We start from the raw sequence: 18966 nt of genomic DNA on the forward strand, positions 1-18966 counted from the left end.
CTGGTAAAACAGTAAATTTCATACCTTCTATAATTGGCATTCTTCAAAGAGGTAGAACTTTGATTTTTTTGTAGAATATTAAAACAAGCTTTCTTAGGTTAAAGAAGTGATCTTACTACGAACAGCAATGGTGTCATGATGTGTAATTGCTTTATGTTATCTTTCTGCTATAGAATGTTTCCTGGAGAAAGGTATGGTTTTTAGTAATAAGATAAATTTACTTTAGTCCTGCAAATAAGGTGAAATCTTATGTCCAGTATCTCACAAAGGAGAACTGACAGTGCAACTTTTATATTTAATGTCAATCTCATTAGACAAAAATGAAATATAGTTCCTAGGGTTTCCAATTTAAAAAGTGAAATAATAAATATATTCACTCAAACATTTTCTCAGTGCCATATGCAAGTTACCATGTCCCAGAAGCTGATACAGTTTGAAGAAGGAAATATATAAGTACTGTAAGCCTGTGATAACTAAAAGCAACATATTAAAAAGTGAAGGTAAAGATAATTGGAACAAATTTAATAGCGTTTAAAAGTGTATTTGGTAATTTCTCCAGGAGGTGGCACTGTTGAGTTGTTTTTTTCTTTTCAGACAGTAAGACAATAGACCATTCATCTTTGTGTCACCCAAACAAAGAAATATTCCTTTATAACCCCCTTTCCTCCCCCCACCTAATCACATGCTACTGGAACTGACTGTCTTGTGATCTACTCCCATAGTTGGCATAGATTTAAAAATAATCTTTTTAAAATTAATCTGATAGTAGTTAGGGAAAGGAAGAAATTGTTCACCAATTTTCATCAGCTTTATCTTTTCAGTCCAGTAACTGAGAACTTAAAAAGACTATTCTAGTGATTTTACTATCCTGCTCAGATGGCATTCAAAAACATTTTTCGCTTCTCACGTCTTACTGTGGTTGTTTTGGAAAAATTTGTAAATTCGTTAAGTCTTTTTGTTTGAAAGTTAATGTGACTGGAAATATTTTAATGTAAATATCGGGTTGGGTGCATTGTATCATTTTGCTCTGCAATGACTATATCCTCATTTGGGTTTATGGCCAGTTTATAATTAAAAGTAATCTTTACTTGCTTTGAGTGTAATGACTTGCATATTTTGTATCTTTCTATTTGCTACCTTTTCTACTGAACAATTTCTAGCTTTCTAAAGGGATGGAGTCAGTAAGCTTAAGGATTCAGAACTGGTTTTACCTGTGCTACGTGTTGTAGAAGTTGTGTGTGCAGCTTCTGCGGTAAAGGGAACAGCGTAGGGGTTTTATTTTATTCATTAGAGGTGGATCGGGGTGCTAATTTAGAGGATATCACATACTGGAACCAAACTTGTCCGAAGCTCTCACTGCAGAGTTAAGGCACTTTGGTAAAATAAATGTGCATCTAGGAAATGATCATGTGTACAGTAGGCATTGGATCATTCTCTTGCCCCCTTTTACCTGCCCCTAATGCCTAAGCTACATTCGAAGTCCTGGAAAACCTGTAAGTAATTCCGCCTTTGGCCGGTAACCTCCCCGCAGAAGAGGAAGGTGAGAGGCCAAACGTATGGAAAGACTATTCTTCAGGCTTGCAGGAGTCACGGATGTCCTGATGTCTGTCTCCGTAGGATGTGGCCCACATCAGTTCGCATTCACCTTCTTGCAGCAAGGCAGCTGCTTAGCAGACAATGGGCGCTCCAGTGAGCGGGGTTTATAAAAACCCGAAGCCCCGGTTCATGATGGAGCCCCCTTTTCCAGCTGAGCGAGCTCAGGGATTTCCTGGGTAGGTTTTCCAGGCTCTGCCTCACCGAAGGAATTTTAGGAGTGTCTCTGGGGAACAGGAGGGACGTAACCCAGCCCCAACTTCAGGGCGCTAGAGGTGCGGCAAGGGGTCGCGAAGCCAGGAGCCCTGGGCTCGGCGGGAAGGTATGAGAAGCTCCTACGTGAACTCCGCAAGCCGGGCCCGGGAGACGCCGGGCGAGGCGGGGTTGACCTCAGCAGTCTCTGCCCCGTTCCAGCCAATCAGTCCCGCATCTTAGCATCCGAATCCAGGACCCCCGAAGCCGGAGGCGACGCGAGCCAATGAGGAGTGGGCCGGGGAAGAGGGACAGGCGGCCAGCCTATGGGGCGGAGAGGCCCGGCCGCGCGCATCCAAGGAGCGCCGCGCTCGGCTCGGGGGTGTGGCGCGCGCCGGCGGGGGTGGGCGGGCGCGCCGGGCGGCAGGTGTCGGCGTCGGCGGCATTCGGCGGCGATGGAGCGGCCCTGGGGAGCTGCGGACGGCCTCTCGCGCTGGCTCCATGGCCTCGGCCTCCTCCTCCTCCTGCAGCTGCTGCCGCCGGCGACCCTCAGCCAGGACCGGCTGGACGCGCCGCCGCCGCCCGCTGCGCCGCTGCCGCGCTGGTCTGGCCCCATCGGGGTGAGCTGGGGGCTGCGGGCGGCCGCAGCCGGGGGCGCGTTTCCCCGCGGCGGCCGTTGGCGTCGCAGCGCGCCGGGCGAGGACGAGGAGTGCGGCCGGGTCCGGGACTTCGTCGCCAAGCTGGCCAACAACACGCACCAGGTGAGCGGGCGCCGGGTCCGGGAGCCGCTCGGGTGCGAGGTGCCGCCCGCGTGCCCCTCCCGGCCCGTGCGCCCCGCGACTCCCGGAGGAGACCCCAGCCCCGCCGCGCCCGCGTCCCCCGGGCCGCAGCCCCGAAACTGCGGCGGGCGGGCGGGCGGAGTCGGGCCCGGGCGGCCGGCGGGGCTGTGTTTCGTCACAGGGGAGGCAATCTTAGACTTCCACCGCATTCTTTTTTTTTTTTCTTTTAAGTTGTCAAAATCTCTTGAACATCGTTTTTCGTCTGTATAAATAATCAGGACCCAGTAACGCTGTTAGGCCCCAGGAAGGTGAAGGAGTAATTAACTCTTGAGCGCTTGCAGAAGTTGGGCTGCGCAGAAGCAAAGGTGTGTCCTCTCTGGGTCAGTACTTTCCGGGTGGGAGAGGCGGGAGTTCAGGAGGCCCGAAGCAGCGATCTGGTCACCGTGTTTTAATAGTTAAGGGGACTAGCTTGGAAATGAGCTGGCAATATTTATGTGATCTCTTTTACTGCTTCAGATTTGACCTTCTGTCATGGTACGGAAGTCTGACTGGCATGTCTATATCCCGTGGTGACAAGATTTTCAATAGTTAAGAAACGCATTGCACATATTCTGCTTTGAGCCAGCTCTTGGTCAAAAGACTTTCAAAATTATGGGATTTCTGTCCCTGGGGACAAGCAGCTCAACCTTTGCACACTACTGGACTGACTTAATTATTAAGAAAGTCCTGGTTCCTTGCTTCAGCACAACTTGGGCATCTTTCTCCTATTTCTCTCAAATTAACAATTTAATCCTTGCTAGCCACATTTGCATAATGTATTTTCAATTCTATATATTTTCTCCCTTGCCTGTTTTCCTCTTTCAAAGAAAATGAATTGCACTTGGGGGCAGAGATGGGTGGCCAAGTCTCTGTGCCAGCACTTGTCCTTCTGTAACCGTTTTTCAGCGTCAGCCAAGCCTCAGTCTCCCTTTGGACTGCCTGGTTATCTGGACCATACTTGTTACCTGTGATAGAATTCTCTGATCTGAGGACACAAGACACAAGTATTCAGGAATAACTGTGCTTAGTGCAGCCCGAGCAGCAGCTGTGTAAAGGTAGCCAAGCTAGTGCTGGAGGGTGGGACAGGTTGGGTAGAATGAGTACTGGGAAGTCTTCCTACTTGATGAGAAAAAAAAATCGAATAGACTTCCTTCTCACAGTGGGGGATTGAGAAAGGCTTTACAACACTGATGCTTAATTTATACTGGACCACTTCCTTCCTTGAGCTAGCTGGACGCAGCGTTCTTACTCCATATTTCAAATTCTTCTCTCGCTGGTTGACCTAACTTTAGGTCTGCTGCTACTCCTGGATTTAGATTTACTCCTGTTTTTCTTTTTCTCTTTTTTTGTGAGATAGAGTCTTACCTCAGCCTCCTGAGTAGCTGGGACTACAGGTGTGCACCACTATGCCTAGCTAATTTTTGTATAATTACTATTTTTTTTTGAGATAGGGTCTCACTCTGTTGCCCAGGCTGGAATGCAGTGGTGTGATCACAGCTCACTGCAGCCCTGACCTCCTGGGCTCAAGTGATCCTCTCACCTCAGCCTCCCGAGTAGCCGGGACTACTGGTGCATGCACCCAGCTAATTGTTCTTTTCTTTTTTTCTTTCTTTTTTTAAGAAACAGGGTTTTGCCATGTTCCCCAGGCTGGTCTTGAACTCCTGGGCTCAAGTGCTCCACCCACCTTAGCCTGCCACGGTGCTGAGATTAGAGGCGTGAGCCACTATGCCCTGCCTGGATTTATTCCTTGAGTCAGAGTCTTCCTGGTTAGTTTGAATTGATGTGTCATTTGTAATATATTGATTCCAAAGAAAGAGGTTGAAAAAACTGGCTCAGGGGTTCTAAGGCCAAATCTGTGGAAGAGTAGACCTAAAACCACTCATTCTTTGAAGTCCACATGTAAAGAAATTTTCTTCTATTTCTTTCATTTAGCTGTTTGCAATAATTTTTTTTTTTTTTTTTTTTTTTTTTAGTTTTTCTCTCCCAGTGTTTTTTTCAGTGACCTTATTTAAAATAGCTATTTTGGCTGGACACGGTGGCTCACGCCTGTAATCTTATCAATGTGGGAGGCCAAGGCAGGTGGATCAGTTGAGGTCAGAAGTTCGAGACTAGCCTGGCCAACATGGTGAAACCCTGTCTCTACTAAAAATACAAAAGTTAGCCAGACGCGGTGGCATGCGCCTGTAATTCCAGTTACTCTGGAGGCTGAGGCATGAAGATCACTTGAACCCAGGAGGCAGAGGTTGCAGCGAGCCGAGATTGCACCGTTGTACTCCAGCCTGGGTGACAGAGTGAGACTCTATCTCAAAAAAAAAAAAAAAAGTTTTTGCGTTTGTTAGTCATCCGTGATCTCTTCTTCAGAGATCTCATCCTTTCTGTATCTGGTTAAAAAAAAAAAAAGTGGAGCCTTTGTTTAATATCCTTTACCTTAAAAATGGTTAAGTAGTACTTCCTTAACCAAGAATTGTTATGTAGTAGCCTGTTCTTCTGTTTATTTATTTGGTTTTAGAAGTCATAAAAAATCCTGAACTGTATTGAAGAGATCTAGTATTTTTGGACCGTTTATAAAACAGTGTGAAATAAAAGCATCAGCATGACAGAACAACTTTTTATCAGAGATATTGTACTTTGTACAACTGGGGAAGGAAGGTACATGTAGAATCATTTTTCCTACATAACATGACAGGATTCGAGTCCCAAGAAAAAGCAAAAGTTCATGGTTCTCTTATTTCTTTTAACTCGATCCTGTTTCATTTCAAGCCACATTAATTCACATCATCAATGTATGTGAATGCCCTCCAAATGCCTAGATCTGTGCTAGATGCTGGGGTGCCAAGATACAAAGAAAAGATCATTTAGACTGGAGAATGAAAAGCCTCAGAAGGTTATAGCAAACTACTAGACCTGTTTCTGTGGCTTATGAGGATATATTAGCATTTAACCTGTCTTCTCAAGAAAGCACGGTAAAGCTAAAGCATGATAGTGCGTTTACATTACGGTTTAAGGAGACAGGTGTCCTGATGACCACTCAGGCTTCTCTGTCCATGAAATCCAGCAGGTTTTTCTCTTTGCACAAGCCTCCCTTTTTCTCTCTAAGGTTTTTTTTCTCATATCATTTCTTTTCAATCTATTAATTTAAAATATATTTAAAGTGCATTGGGTTTATTACACACAGCATATATTTTTTCACATAGAAGTCCTAATGATTAAGTGCTTTATTTTAGGAGTTGAGGCAGGAGAGGAAAACATTTTCCTTTCTAGTTATAGTATTACAAGTTAGCTATAATAGACTCATGGGAAAGTGGAAATAAAAAATACTGGCTATTACTAAAAAAACAAACAAAAGGGATGACAAGAAAACGGAGAAAGAGAAATAGTTATAACTTTCCAAAAATTATGCTCCTTAATTTTGTTCTAAGGGTTTGACTTACCATGGTAAGGTGGTATAGCACTGCCTTATCTGGACTGTCTGCATTTGAACCCTGGCCGTGTCACTGTGTGATCCTGGGTGAGTTACTTAAGTTTTCTGTGTCTCAGTTCCTAATCTGTAAAGTGAAGATAAGAGCACTTAATTTGTAGGGTGGTTGTGAGAATTAAGTGAGTGTGTGTTAAATTATATATACATAATATATATGTATATTATTGTATATATATTTGTATTACATAATATTAATATATGCATATGTAATATTGTATTACTTTGTAATGAGTTATAGTATGTATTACAACATATCACATTGTGTTGTATAATCTGTACATATGTAATAACTCATTAGAACAATGTCTGGCACATAATTAGCACTCAGCAATTAGCTATCATTTATAAATGCTCTCTTCTTAGACTCAATAATCTTCCTTTTGCCTGGAACTCAAAACTGTTTTCATGCCACATTTTTAACTGATTCTTTCCTTCAGCTGCTTGGAGTATTCATGACATGTATAACCTTTGTACATGCGTGAAATTGAGCAGGCCTAGAAGACTTTATTGTTGGTTGCTAAGTTGGATTGCTTCAAAACATTTCTGCTGTAAGCACCCCTTTGAGGGTAGGCATGAAACTGTCTTAAAGGAACAGATGAAGTGCCTTGGCCAGAGTTGTGGTGGTGGCTGACATAATTTCCTTACTTCTCATTCCTGTGTACAGACCATTTGACAATTTCCTTAAAACTTTTTAAACTTATGATGAATAAAGCCAGGAACTGTTGCTTATTTTCTGTCCTCCCTCTGCTCCTGTCACTAACTACTTCTTTAAACATAACTTCCCAACTTCTACTCCAACTTTAAAGCATCTGGTTCCTTAAATAAACAGGCCCTGTAGAGAGGCTGTGTTGTATGGGGTGTCAGCTCTGGGAAGAATGCGTGTGTTTGTTTGCTGGCGCTGGCAGGGTTGAGTCCAAGCTGACAGGACTGAGTGTGCCTGTCAGAGGCTTCAGGGAGCTGCCGCTGAAGCCCTCGGCCTGTTGTTGTGGATCGCCAGACCTTTGTAACACCCGGAAGTCTGAAGGTCAGTCCTTTAATGCCCCGGAACTTCCTAACTGCCTCATTTATTCCAATACTTGGCCTCTCTTCATATTACCTTCCCTAGCACCCCCAGCCGTCTAGCTTATTTAATATTCTCTTGAGTTCTGTTTCTTCCATTCAGCTTTGGATCAAGGAGTAGGAGCTCTGTAGGATCTCCTTCTTGGTCCTGGTTGAGCAGAGTGAGCGAAACCCTCACGAAGAGTCCTCTCTCATGCAATGTATAGTCAGATCTTTAGCCCCTAGAGGGATGTTAAAATGACTTATGCATTGGATATTTCAGTAAGAAGTATCAGCAGATTTGATGAAGTGTAATTTATCTGGGGAAAGGTTAGTCTTCATCTGAAGTTCGGTTGGGATGAGAGTAGAAAGCTAGCCAGGTATGACAGATGGCTCCAAGGGAATGCAGTGTTAACAATTAGGTAAGATCTCTGCTGACTCAAATATTTGGCTCTGTGCACAGTGATTTTTAATTAGAAATCTGAGTCTCATGTCTGCTTGTGGAAATAATTGGAAGAAGGCTTATGTTCTGTTCAATTTCTAATGGCTATTTTCTTTTCGTGATTATTAACAACAATAATAGGCTTTCTATCCTGCTGTTTTGATCAGATCTTTCATGTCAGGGTCACAGATACTATTAGCAGTTTCTTCTGCACTCTGCCAGTTTCCAGTCAACTCTTGTCAACAGGCATTGGGTTCTCAGTGGGTGACTGCAGAGTCTGCGTTCCCCAACTTTGTCCCAGTTGGCCTGTTACCCTTGTGTGACCATCACATGCTGGGCAGTGCTTAGCACCAAGTTGTAGTGGTCAGAACGGGGGAGTAACATTTGTTCTTCTCCCTCCTTCCTACCTAATCCTACCCCTCAATTTTTTTTACAGAAAGTGAACTATGTTTTGAGGCTGCAGAAATGAGGCTCAGATATTTTATATAATTAGGAGCTAATGTTAAGGCAGACAAAGCCATCACATTTGACATGTAATTTAGAATACAGCTTTTCTAGAAACAACAAAACTGTGGCAATGGCTCTGACAATATTATGAACTAGATACTGCATTTGTGGATTTCTACAAGTTTCAGTTCCCTTTCTCTCCTTTTGTAATCAGTGTTTTTATTGCATCTTTTACTTCTATTTTTAGAAACTTGGTGAAAACTTGTTCTTCCCACTATGTGGTCTCAGTGATTTGTATGCAGGTGGATTTGAGGATTAATGGGGCTTGAAGAACAAGCTGATCAATTTCAGTCAGTTCTAGGCAGCTTTTTTGTTCTTGTTTCAATGGTGACTGCAGTCAAAGTTGGGTTAGTAATATGTTGCTTTGAGATAGTTTGGTTGAATGAATGTTCATGACAGATTCCTCATACCTATGAAAATTTTTAGGTGAAAGATGGAGGCTGTTTTTCCTTCTCTATCCCCAATCTCAATCTCAGGAAACCACAGTAAAACAAAACCCTTCCATTCAGAACCTGTCGTGTTTTGCCGAGGAAGTTTTCTGTGAATGTAACTTATTTTCTGTTTTGTGTTTTAGTCTCTGGCCCTCGATTCCTCATCTACAGCACAAGAAGTTTTGGACTAGCTTTAAAATTTCTTTCAAAAATTCTATGATTCATATGGGAGAGGCCAGAGGTTGTGATCACAAATGTTTTCCTGGCTGATTCCAAATTTAGAAGCAAACTGTGGCTGTTTGACTTCCCAGTCAAACTTGAACATAGCATGGATTTCACATTTAGGAGTGTTTTACTACCACTTCCAGAACTTGCTTCAGTGAAATATGCGTGTTCTTAAAGATAGCAGGAGTACTTTTTTTCATGTAGTTATGAAAGACATTTTTCTCTTTTATTTTGGGGGTAGTATTTTACTGTTTGTTCCTTGTTGGCTGAAAAATCTAATGCTAATAAAAGCTACTAGCTTGAATAGTCCAAAAGCAAACCCAACAGATAGCAGTAAATTCATTTTTCTTTTTCTCTTTCCTATAGTACTCTGCCAAAACTGGGGCTTTTTTTCTTCATCCTGGCTGCCTGTGTGTTTGAAAATAGATGGTCAGCTTACCATAAATATATTCACATGTAGAAACTTATATGTGATTAATTGGCTTGATTTATTTTTATCAGAAGAAAACGTATGTATGTTCCTTCTCTGGCTTATGAATACTATCCGTCTTATGTTTGCTTTGGATAAGCATTTTATTCTTCCTGTATGTCCTAAAACGCACACACACACACACACACACACACACACACACACACACACCCCCTTTCTAATATTGTACTGAAGCCAGTTTGCAAGTCTGGTTCCACAGTACAATTGCTCTGAAGGACCAGGAGAAATTAAACTGGGAAGGAAAATTTGTATTAACTTCAATAATTCCCAGACAAGTTAGTTCAAATCATTTTTATCTAGTATTTGCTATTTGTCATAAAGGATTCAAAACATAAATATGTTGTATACAAAATTTCAAAGAGATGTCTCAATACCCAGATTTGGGTCCTGGCTCTGCTGCTTTATAGCTGTGTGATTATGGAAAATCACTTAACTTCAGTGATCTTTACAGTTGTTTTTTAAACTAGAGCAGCAGCTCTTAGGATTGTTTGGAGGGTCAAATGAGAAGTTTTATCAACGTGTTTTGTTAAAGGTAAAGTACTATATAGATGTCATTCATTTAGACACTTACTGAGCTGCCTGCCATGTACTGAGTGGAGTCCAGACCTGTGCATAAACAAAGCAAAGCACTGGGGCTATCTTAAGGATTTAGGTGTTCAGAGATGTTTCACTGGGAGTTTGGAAGAAGGCTTGACTACTGCAGTGCAGTGTTCTGGGAAAGCCCTCTGGCTGAAGAGAGAATCAAAGTGGAGGTGATTTTTAGGGAGATCTGTAACGGCACGAAGGAAGTAGGAAAATCCAAGATATGTTCAAGGGATGGTCAACAGAAACTTTATTTTAGGGTGAGGTAGTTGATGGGGAGTATGACTAAGGTTTCCAGGAAAACATATAGGGAAGTTAAAAAAAAAATAGCTCTTTTGTGGGGGATGGAAAGAGAGGAGGGGTGTGGGTAGTGAGTTTGGCAAAAGGACTTACTTGTGAAAGAGTTTTAACAGATAGTGCTAGACATGAGGCTAGAGCTGGAGGAACCAGAGGTAGAAATGGGAAGCCAAGAAGAGTTCCCCTTTCAGAGGCCGGCCATTGCTTTGGTCTTGGATGTGAAGGTTCCAGAGGAAAGCAGAACAGAAGGTGAGGCAGACCATCCTTTATAATTGAAGTGCTAACGTTTCCAAAAAGCACTCCTAAACTTCTGGACCTGGTTGAAGAAGAATGTGAGCCAAGGCATGAGGAAGCCAGGAGCTGTAAGACAGTGATGCCTATGAACAGATTTTTCTGAACATTTGTGAACAAGGATAAGGTTGAACTCTTGCTGATAATGTGCTTAATGGTTTGAATCATGGATTATTGGGCCGATTAGCTGGTCAGAGCCCTTTTGCTGATGCGGCTGGCTGACTTGCTTACTGGCCAAGAGCTGGGAGTAGAACACAGATGTCCCAACATGGTGCTGCATTTGGAAGTGTTTCATAGGAGTGTTGAAATCAATGCATTTGCTTTAGGGATAAGGCAAAGTTATGAGATCCCAGTTATAAGTAATATAGTTGTGAATTCTACTCTTTTTCTCAAGGTCATAGTACCCTCAACAGAGTTCAACTAGCCTTTCTAGGCCTCAGTTTCCCATTACATAAAATGGAGGATTATCATGAAGTTTTGAAGAGAAGATATATGTGAAAATATTTTGAAACCTTGAAGTACCGTATGAGTATGATTTGTATAATTCCTTAATAAACCTGCTGATGTGTCACAGCCTCCACAGGGCCTGCTTCTCAGCCAGGTGATCCTGATAGATACAGCCCTTGAGCCAAACCCTGAGGAGCATGTGTATTAAAGCAGACGGATGAGGCATAAATGCATTTGGTTTATCACTTGGCAGAGTTGGATGACAGGCTTGGGTGGGGGTGGCAAGAATTAAAGTGAGTCAAGATTGGCAGAAATGTAAGACGTGTATGTAGTGGTTTTCTTCTTTTTTTAAGCCTTTGTGATTATGTCAAACTTTTGTTAATATAATTGATGATGGTTTGAGGCAGTAGTTTGGGGGAACAGGATCTCAGGTATTAGATCTGGATTCAAACTTCAGTGGTGACCATGGACAAATTAACCTCTCTGAACCTTAGATTTTTCATCTATGAAATGGGAGTACTAATACTGCCTCTTAGGGTCATTGTGAAGATAGTACGGGATTTAGTGTATATTCTTTTGTTGAGGATTTCTTGTAATGATTTTCACTACAAAGCTTCTGACACATTACCAGTTAGATGCTTAAATATTTGTACATGTGCTTAATTTTTTTCATATCTCTAATATTTCTAGAGAATTATTATAGGTACTCACAAGAACTGCATCTGGATTAAGACATATTAGCCCTGGCTAAGCAGGGTGACTCACACCTATAATCCCAAGATTTTTGGAGTCTGAGGCAAGAGAATCACTTGAGCCCATGAGTTTGAAACCAGCCTGGGCAACATAGTGAGACCCCATCTGTATAAAAAAAATTTTTTAATTAGCCTGGTATGGTAGCATATGCCGGTAGCCCTAGCCACACAAGAGTCTGAGGTGAGGGGATCACTTGAGCCCAGGAGTTTTGAGGCTGTCGTGAGCTATGATTGCGCCACTGCATTCCAGCCTGGGCAACAGAGCGAGATGCTGTCTTCCAAAAATACAAAAAAAATTTATTAGGGGTAGGTAGTGGTGCACATCTAGAGTTCCAGCTATTTGGAAGGCTGAGGCAGGAGGATAGCTTGAGCCCAGGAGTTCAAAGCTATAGGACACTATGATTGCATCTGTGAATAGCCACTGTATGCCAGCCTGGGCAACATAGTGAGGTCCCATATCTAAAAGGAAAAAAAAAATGTACTACTTGTATCACTGGACTCAGGATGAAAAAAGAGGAGGGTGGGGGATAGGGTTAGGCAGAGATCATCTATTCAAAATGCCTTTCTTTCTTTTTCTTTTTTTTTGAGACAGGGTCTCGCTCTGTTGCCCAGGCTGGAGTGCAGTGGCACTATCTCGGCTCACTGCAACCTCCGCCTCCGGGGCTCAAGCAGTTCTCTGCCTCAGCCCCCCAAGTAGCTGGGATTACAGGTGCCCGCCACCACACCCGGCTAATTTTTGTATTTTTAGTAGAGATGGGGTTTCACCATCTTGGCCAGGCTGGTCTTAAACTCCTGACCTCGTGATCCACCCACCTCGGCCCCAAAGTGTTGGGATTGCAGGCGTGAGCCACCGCGCCCAGCCCAAAATGCCTTTCTTGAAGCTATGGGAGATAGAGAAGAAAATAATCAGATTAATAATCAGAAAACAGTAATCAGATACCTGGTCATCTGGTTATAATAGCTTCAAGCATATATGGTTAAATAGTTTTTGTTTTGTTTTAAAACAAAATTTAAAAATTTAAGAGACATGGTCTTTACTGTGTCACCCAGACTGGAGTGCAGGGGTGTAATCATGGTTTGTTGTAACCTTGAATTCCTGGGCTCAAGTGATCCTCCTGCCTCAGCCTCTGCAATAGCTAGGACTACAGGCACATATCCCTGTGCCTGGCTAGTAAGTAGGTTTAAATAACTTAAAGTTATTTATTTTTATTTATTTATTTTTTGAGACTGAGTCTCACTGTTGTCCTGGCTGGATGGAGTACAGTGGCATGATTTCAGCTCACTGCAGCCTCTGCCTCCTGGGTTCAAGTGATCCTCCTGCCTCAGCCTCCAAAGTAGCTGGGACTGCAGATGTGCACCACCACACCTGGCTAATTTTTGTATTTTTAGTAGAGATGGGGTTTCACCATGTTGGCCAGGCTGGTCTTGAACTCCTGACCTCAGGTGATCTGCCTGCCTCAGCCTCCCAAAGTGCTGGGATTACAGGCATGAGCCACTGCACCTGACCAAATTATTTTTTAAAGACTATAATTTAATAACAATTTTTCTTCCCCTTCATTAAGCTTTAATTTAAGAGTTAATGACTCTGGTTTAAGCTGATAGCTCTGAAATAGCACCTTGCATATTTCACCCCTTTCTTTAACTGAGCAGCTGCTGTTAGCTTTGCACTCTACTGATCTCTGTGAAGTTTCAAGAAATATTAGTGAAATGTGATAAGTACTTCTTCGGAACTTTGCTTGAAAGAATAGCGGACCAGAATGTTGATGGAATTATTTTTTATTACGTGCATATTGCTTTTTTAAACTTTTAACAATTATTTAAAAATAGAGACGAGGTCTTACTATGCTGCCTAGGCTGGTCTTGGATTCCCGGGCTGAAATGATCCTTCCGCCTGGGCCTCCCAAAGTGCTAGGAGTATAGGTGTGAGCCACCACACCTGGCCTATGTGCATATTTGTTTAACCTTCTATTTCACCACTTCCTGGCCTATATTAACCCTCTGTTTCAGTTAAAGTGACCTTCTAACCAGTCCCTTCAGCTCCCCATATGGTCTGTTGCTTCTCCATCTTTGTTTTCATGGGTTTCTTCCTGTCTGAATGCCCTTCTAGCCCTTGTTAGTTTTTCCTGTTCTCTTCTATAATTTTGGACTGTGCCATGTAATACAACACTTCTGTCTTGTGTTCAGTTTCATTTATAGAAGTTTTACTCCCTAAATGATAAACTCCTTAAAGGTAGGGCCCAGCTTGTACTATGAGTCCTTCATCACTTTTGCCTCCCACAATGCTGAAGAAAGAGTAGTCATGAAATGTGTAGTCTGGAGTCAGACAGACATGAGATTGAAACCTTGCTCTGCCACTTACCAACTTTTTGACTTTGAGCAAATTACTTAATGCCTCTGAGCCTGCTGCTTTCTTTATAAATTAACAGTGAGTACCTTAATATATAATACTAATATAATAAGTGCTTAGTAAAGGTTAAATATTATTGTTTTTCTTTAATTCAGCAGTTGTTTGTCGAGCACCTATACACATGAGGCACTTATCAGGTCCTGGGAACTGGTGTAGAACACCAGACCTCTGCCTCGATGGAACTTTATGGACCAATAGAGAAAATGGCACTAAATGATATATAATTATAAATGTAGTAATTACCAAGAAGAAAAATAGTAACCACAGGAATAATTGACAGGTCTTTTTCAGTCTGGGGCATTAGGAAAGATTCACTGAGAAATTATTTAAACTGATACTTGAATAGAATTTTGCCAGGAAGAGTATCTCAGGCAGAGAGAACAACATGTTCATAAGGCCTGGGTCTAGAAAGAGCTTGGCATACTCCAGGATCTGGAAGAAGGCCAGTGTGGTTGTGGCAGAGGGAATGGGGGAAGGGGTTAGCGCCCACACCCAAGGGATAAGCAGCAAGCCTTTATGGTTCTCTCGGCTCAGTCAGCTGGCAACTGGAGCATATCTCTTTGTCACTTTCTTTTCTTTAAAATGAACTAAGATATAACAATTAAATGCAAAAATTATGAAATGTAGCTATTTATTGAGAAATGAATTGTTTCATGGAAGTGACTTTCAAAAACTAAGCCTACCCTTTTATAAGTGCCAAAGGTTTTTTGTTTGCTTGCTTTTTTAATGGAAATCTTTCTAATATACTTCTCTGCCTTCTTGGTCAACAGTATGAGCCTAGGTCACTAAGAAGAGAATAAATTATGCTATACCAGGACTGCTGTGGTTTGAATGTGCCTCCCCAAATTCATGTTTTAGGAACTTAATCGTCAATGTAACAGTATTAAGTGGTGGGTCTTTAAGAGGTAGTATATCATGAGGGCACCAACTCATGAATGGATTAAAGCCTTTATCCCAGGAGTGGGTTAATTATAATAGGGAGAGAGTTTGGTCCTATTTCTTTTCTTTTTGTTGTTGTTGTTGTTGTTGTTGTTGTTGAGACAGAGTCTCACTCTATTGTCGAGGCTGGAGTGCAGTGTTGTGATCTCAGCTCACTGCAACCTCCGCCTCCCAGGTTCAAGGGATTCTCGTGCCTCTGCCTCCCAAGTAGCTGGGATTACAGGTGTACGCCACCACACCTGGCTAATTTTTGTATTTTTAGTAGAGATGGGGTTTCACCATGTTGCCCAGACTGGTTTCAAACTCCTGACCTCAAGTGATCCACCTGCCTTGGCCTCCCAAAGTGCTGCAATTACAGGCGTGAGCTACCATGCCTGGCCTGGTCCTATTTCTTTTCTGTGTCTCCTGTGCTTGCTTCCACTTTCTGCCATGAGATGATCCTCTGCAGATGCCTATGCCATGCTCTTGGACTTCACAGCCTCCAGAACTGTGAGCTACATAAACATCTTTTCTTTATAAATTGCCCTGTCTTGGATATTCTTTTATAGCAACTGAAAATGGACTAAGACAATGACTCACAGTATTTTAATGTGGTATGACATTTAATACCCACAGGAGCTATTGAGATATGTGGGGCTATCTTCTCCCATTTCAGATGTCCTGGATTATAAACTTAATGCCATTGTCTGCCTGTTTGCTTTTTTGCTGCAGAAATGATATTCCCTTTGTAATTCCTGTTGTAATATCCTCTTCCTCTTGCTGTTGTCCCTGTCTGTCTCTACATATATCACCCTCAAATTTGATTTGCTTCCTCTCTATGCTGAGAAAGCTGATTTCTAATATTAGACAATTCTAACCAGTTTAATAAATTGAATTAGAGTGATGGTCTGCAGATTTCTCTTAGAAGTCAAATGCACAGATTTTTAATGCATGATAGTGACATCAGAGGTCTCCTTGCTTCTTTTCGGTGAGTATCCGGGTTGCTGAGGCATCTGAATCATGGAGGTTGCTGTTGCCCCTCTCCTTTGAACACTGGCTTATTGTGGAGCAGGGAGCTGATCTCGAAAACAACAAAAACCCAGATACATAGCAGTTGAAAAGCAAACTGAGTGGCTAAATTATTGATGAATCATAGAATTTTAAAGCTTAGAGAGACTGGAAAGATTGTCATTCTAGCCCCCGCACTTCGGTAATGATGTCAGGTTGTGCTGCCCAATTTCACGCAGCATTTTGTAGAGCTGGAAATAAAATTTGGGTTGACTGATTATTAGCCTGGTACTCTCCTCTGTATCATGCTCCCTCAGAAAACTCTGAATAATTAAATAGATTTGGAAACTTGTACATTATTTTGTAGTTAATTTTTTCATTTCCAAGAATAGACTTCATGAGAACTGGGACATTTGTGATCTTATTTCTGGCTCATGTTTTATGATTCTAGCAGTGCCTAATTTAACAGAACTATATTCTGTTAGGATTTTCTTCCTGCCTGCAAAAGCATCACTCAGGTTGTGTTCTAGGCCTCACTGGGGTTTGGAAGCCTAATCCTAGATCTGCAGTCTGTATGGGATCACCGATGCCTTGCCTTTGTAATTCTCAGTTTTACCCCTGAGGAAATGGATTCCCAACAGATAAGATGATTTATGCTTACCTTCCCAACCAGTTAGTTACTGAGCTAGGCTTAACGTTCTTTTGTAGTTTTATTTTCATTGTGACAGGCTGACTTCTGTAGATTAAAAGTCTAGCATGTTTAGCCTTTATTTTTAGATTTCTGTACGTAAGATGCCTGTTGATAGGTTATAATCTTCAGTAGCTCAGAGCATGTATTATCACAGCACATGGTAGGCATGCAGACATATTTGTTGAAAGAGGGCAGGTATGTGAAGAATGCCATCACTGAATTCACTTCCTTCTTTGCTTGTCAAAAAGGCTGCTCCTGATGGGGTCAGGCCATCAGCAAGTGGCTTTTAAGCTGGGCCTTGCCTTGGGAAAACTGACCCACACGCAATAGTGCAGGTGTTAGTTTTTTCAGTGTTTTATTTTTGATCATGTGTGTAACTAAAGATATAAGTTTCTCATGACTGGATTTTTTTCCAACCTACAGTGACTCTTGGGACCAACTTTAAATTTTCCAGGCTTATAGTAACAGTAATTTAATTTGGTTTCTAGTTTAATTAGATGGGAAGATGGTTGTTTCCATGAAGAATCTTGTGAACAGAACCTAGGGGGTATTCAGATGATCGTAGAAATGAACATTGTGCTAATTCATGAACTCTAAAGTGTGGGGGCCCCCTGCTTTAAGATGGTAGGCAATAAATGCTTGGATGAGTCTTATATCATCCGCTTTCAAGGTGGATGCATTTTAGAGAAGGTAGTACAAGCTGTCCCCTGCTTTCTAACATAATGAATTCCTGAAAACCTATTTGACAGTCAGATGGCAACTATAAATGCCAGCCAGTTACTTCTGCTTCCCAGAGCTCCCCTACCGAGGGCAGTAGATGGCTGTTGGTACCATCTGGGACGCCAGAAATCACTGTTCAATAGGTAATGGACAAAAGGCTCTGAATATGACTCTGAAAAGGAAGTTTAGTGTTATCAGTCATTAATGATATTAGGAGGTCTACCTTACATCAAGACCACCTATGTTCCTGTGCCTCAGTGTAGCAGGGGCTCTTTGACCTATCCTGTAACCTTCTGGTATATCTGTTAGCTAGTGTAATATAAATAAGAATAAACTAACATGGGTCCAGGCGTGGTGGTTCACACCTGTAATCCCAGCACTTTGGGAGGCTGGGGCAGGCAGATCATTTGAGGTCAGGAGTTCGAAACCATCCTGGCCAACATGGTAAAACCCCGTCTCTACTAAAAATACAAAAATGAGCCGGGCATGGTGGCATGCACCTGTAATCTTAGCTACTGGGAAGGCTGAGGCATGAGACTTGCTTGAACCCAGAAGGTGGAGGTTGCAGTGAGCTGAGATCATGCCATTGCACTCCAGCCTGGGCAACAGAGTGAGACTTTGTCCCAAAAAAAAATAGATAGATAAACTGATATGGTCTAAGTGTACTTTTTGTATCACCCTTTCCTTTATACTTTTTCTTTCCTTTCTTTTTTTTTTTTTAAGTAAAAATAGCTTACTTATATAGTTTTATTTTTAAAATGATTTCTGCCAATTGGAGGTGGGATGAGAGTAATGTATGCACTCTAGAAAAACTATAAAGAAGAGTGCACCCCTATCAATTCTATAATACCACTTAAAGACAGTTGCTATTGATATTTTAAAGGGTATCCTTCCAGATACCTTTTTTTTTTTTTTAAGGGACAATCTTGCTCTGTCATCCAGACTAGAGTGCAGTGGCACAATCATGGCTGACTGTAGCCTTGACCTCCTGGGCTCAAACAATGTGTCTGGGATGACAGGTGCTTGCCACCATGCCTGGCTAGTTTTTATTGTTGTTGTTATTGTTGGTTTTGTGGAGGCAAAGTCTCACTATGTTTCCCAGGCTGGTCTCAAACTCCTGAGCTTAAGCAATTGTTCTGCCTCATCCTCCCAAAGTACTAGGATTGTAGGTGTGAGCCACTGTGCCCAGCCCCTGATAACATTGTAACCATAAATATGCACATATGATGTCACATGCTGTTATGTAGCCTGCTTTTTACTAATATGCTCTGAGTATCTTTCAATGTCAGTAAATACCTGAAACATTTTTGTTTTGGGTTTTTAAAATTTTTTTAAACGTTTCTTCTTTTTTTCCTTGTTCTTGAAACATTTTTGATAGCACCTGATATATTGTAGTATGGCATAACATAATTTACTTAACAAATCTCCAGTTCTTCATTTATAATATACAGGTATAGTAATATCTCATGGGGTTATGTGGATTAAATAATAATGTGTGTAAGATACCTAACACAGAAGATGACATGTGGGGAATGTTCAATAGTTGTTAGCTGCAGTAATCACCCCAATATATGACATCTTTTATAAAGGTGTGTGATTATCCCCTTATGACAAATTCCTAAGAATAGGATTTGCTCAG

The 18966-nt window shown here is 41.9% G+C and overlaps 1 protein-coding gene across 4 annotated transcripts in view; it reads left to right on the top strand.

Moving 5' to 3' along the window:
• The first annotated feature begins 2168 nt into the window (after positions 1-2168).
• SORT1 (sortilin 1) overlaps positions 2169-18966 on the top strand; it is an 88185-nt gene continuing 71387 nt past the window's right edge. The window contains exon 1 of one of the 4 annotated variants that reach the window (XM_019011709.4): positions 2169-2546. In XM_019011709.4, coding sequence (XP_018867254.4) covers positions 2241-2546 — 306 coding nt within the window. In that variant the 5' untranslated portion in view covers positions 2169-2240. Of the gene's footprint in view, positions 2547-2793; positions 2930-6952; positions 7106-18966 lie in introns of those variants that run through there. The other 3 variants (XM_031008972.3, XM_055353807.2, XM_031008977.3) reach the window with 3 other exon arrangements.

Source organism: Gorilla gorilla, chromosome 1, assembly GCF_029281585.2.
Source record: "Gorilla gorilla gorilla isolate KB3781 chromosome 1, NHGRI_mGorGor1-v2.1_pri, whole genome shotgun sequence".
Lineage (NCBI taxonomy): Eukaryota > Metazoa > Chordata > Mammalia > Primates > Hominidae > Gorilla > Gorilla gorilla.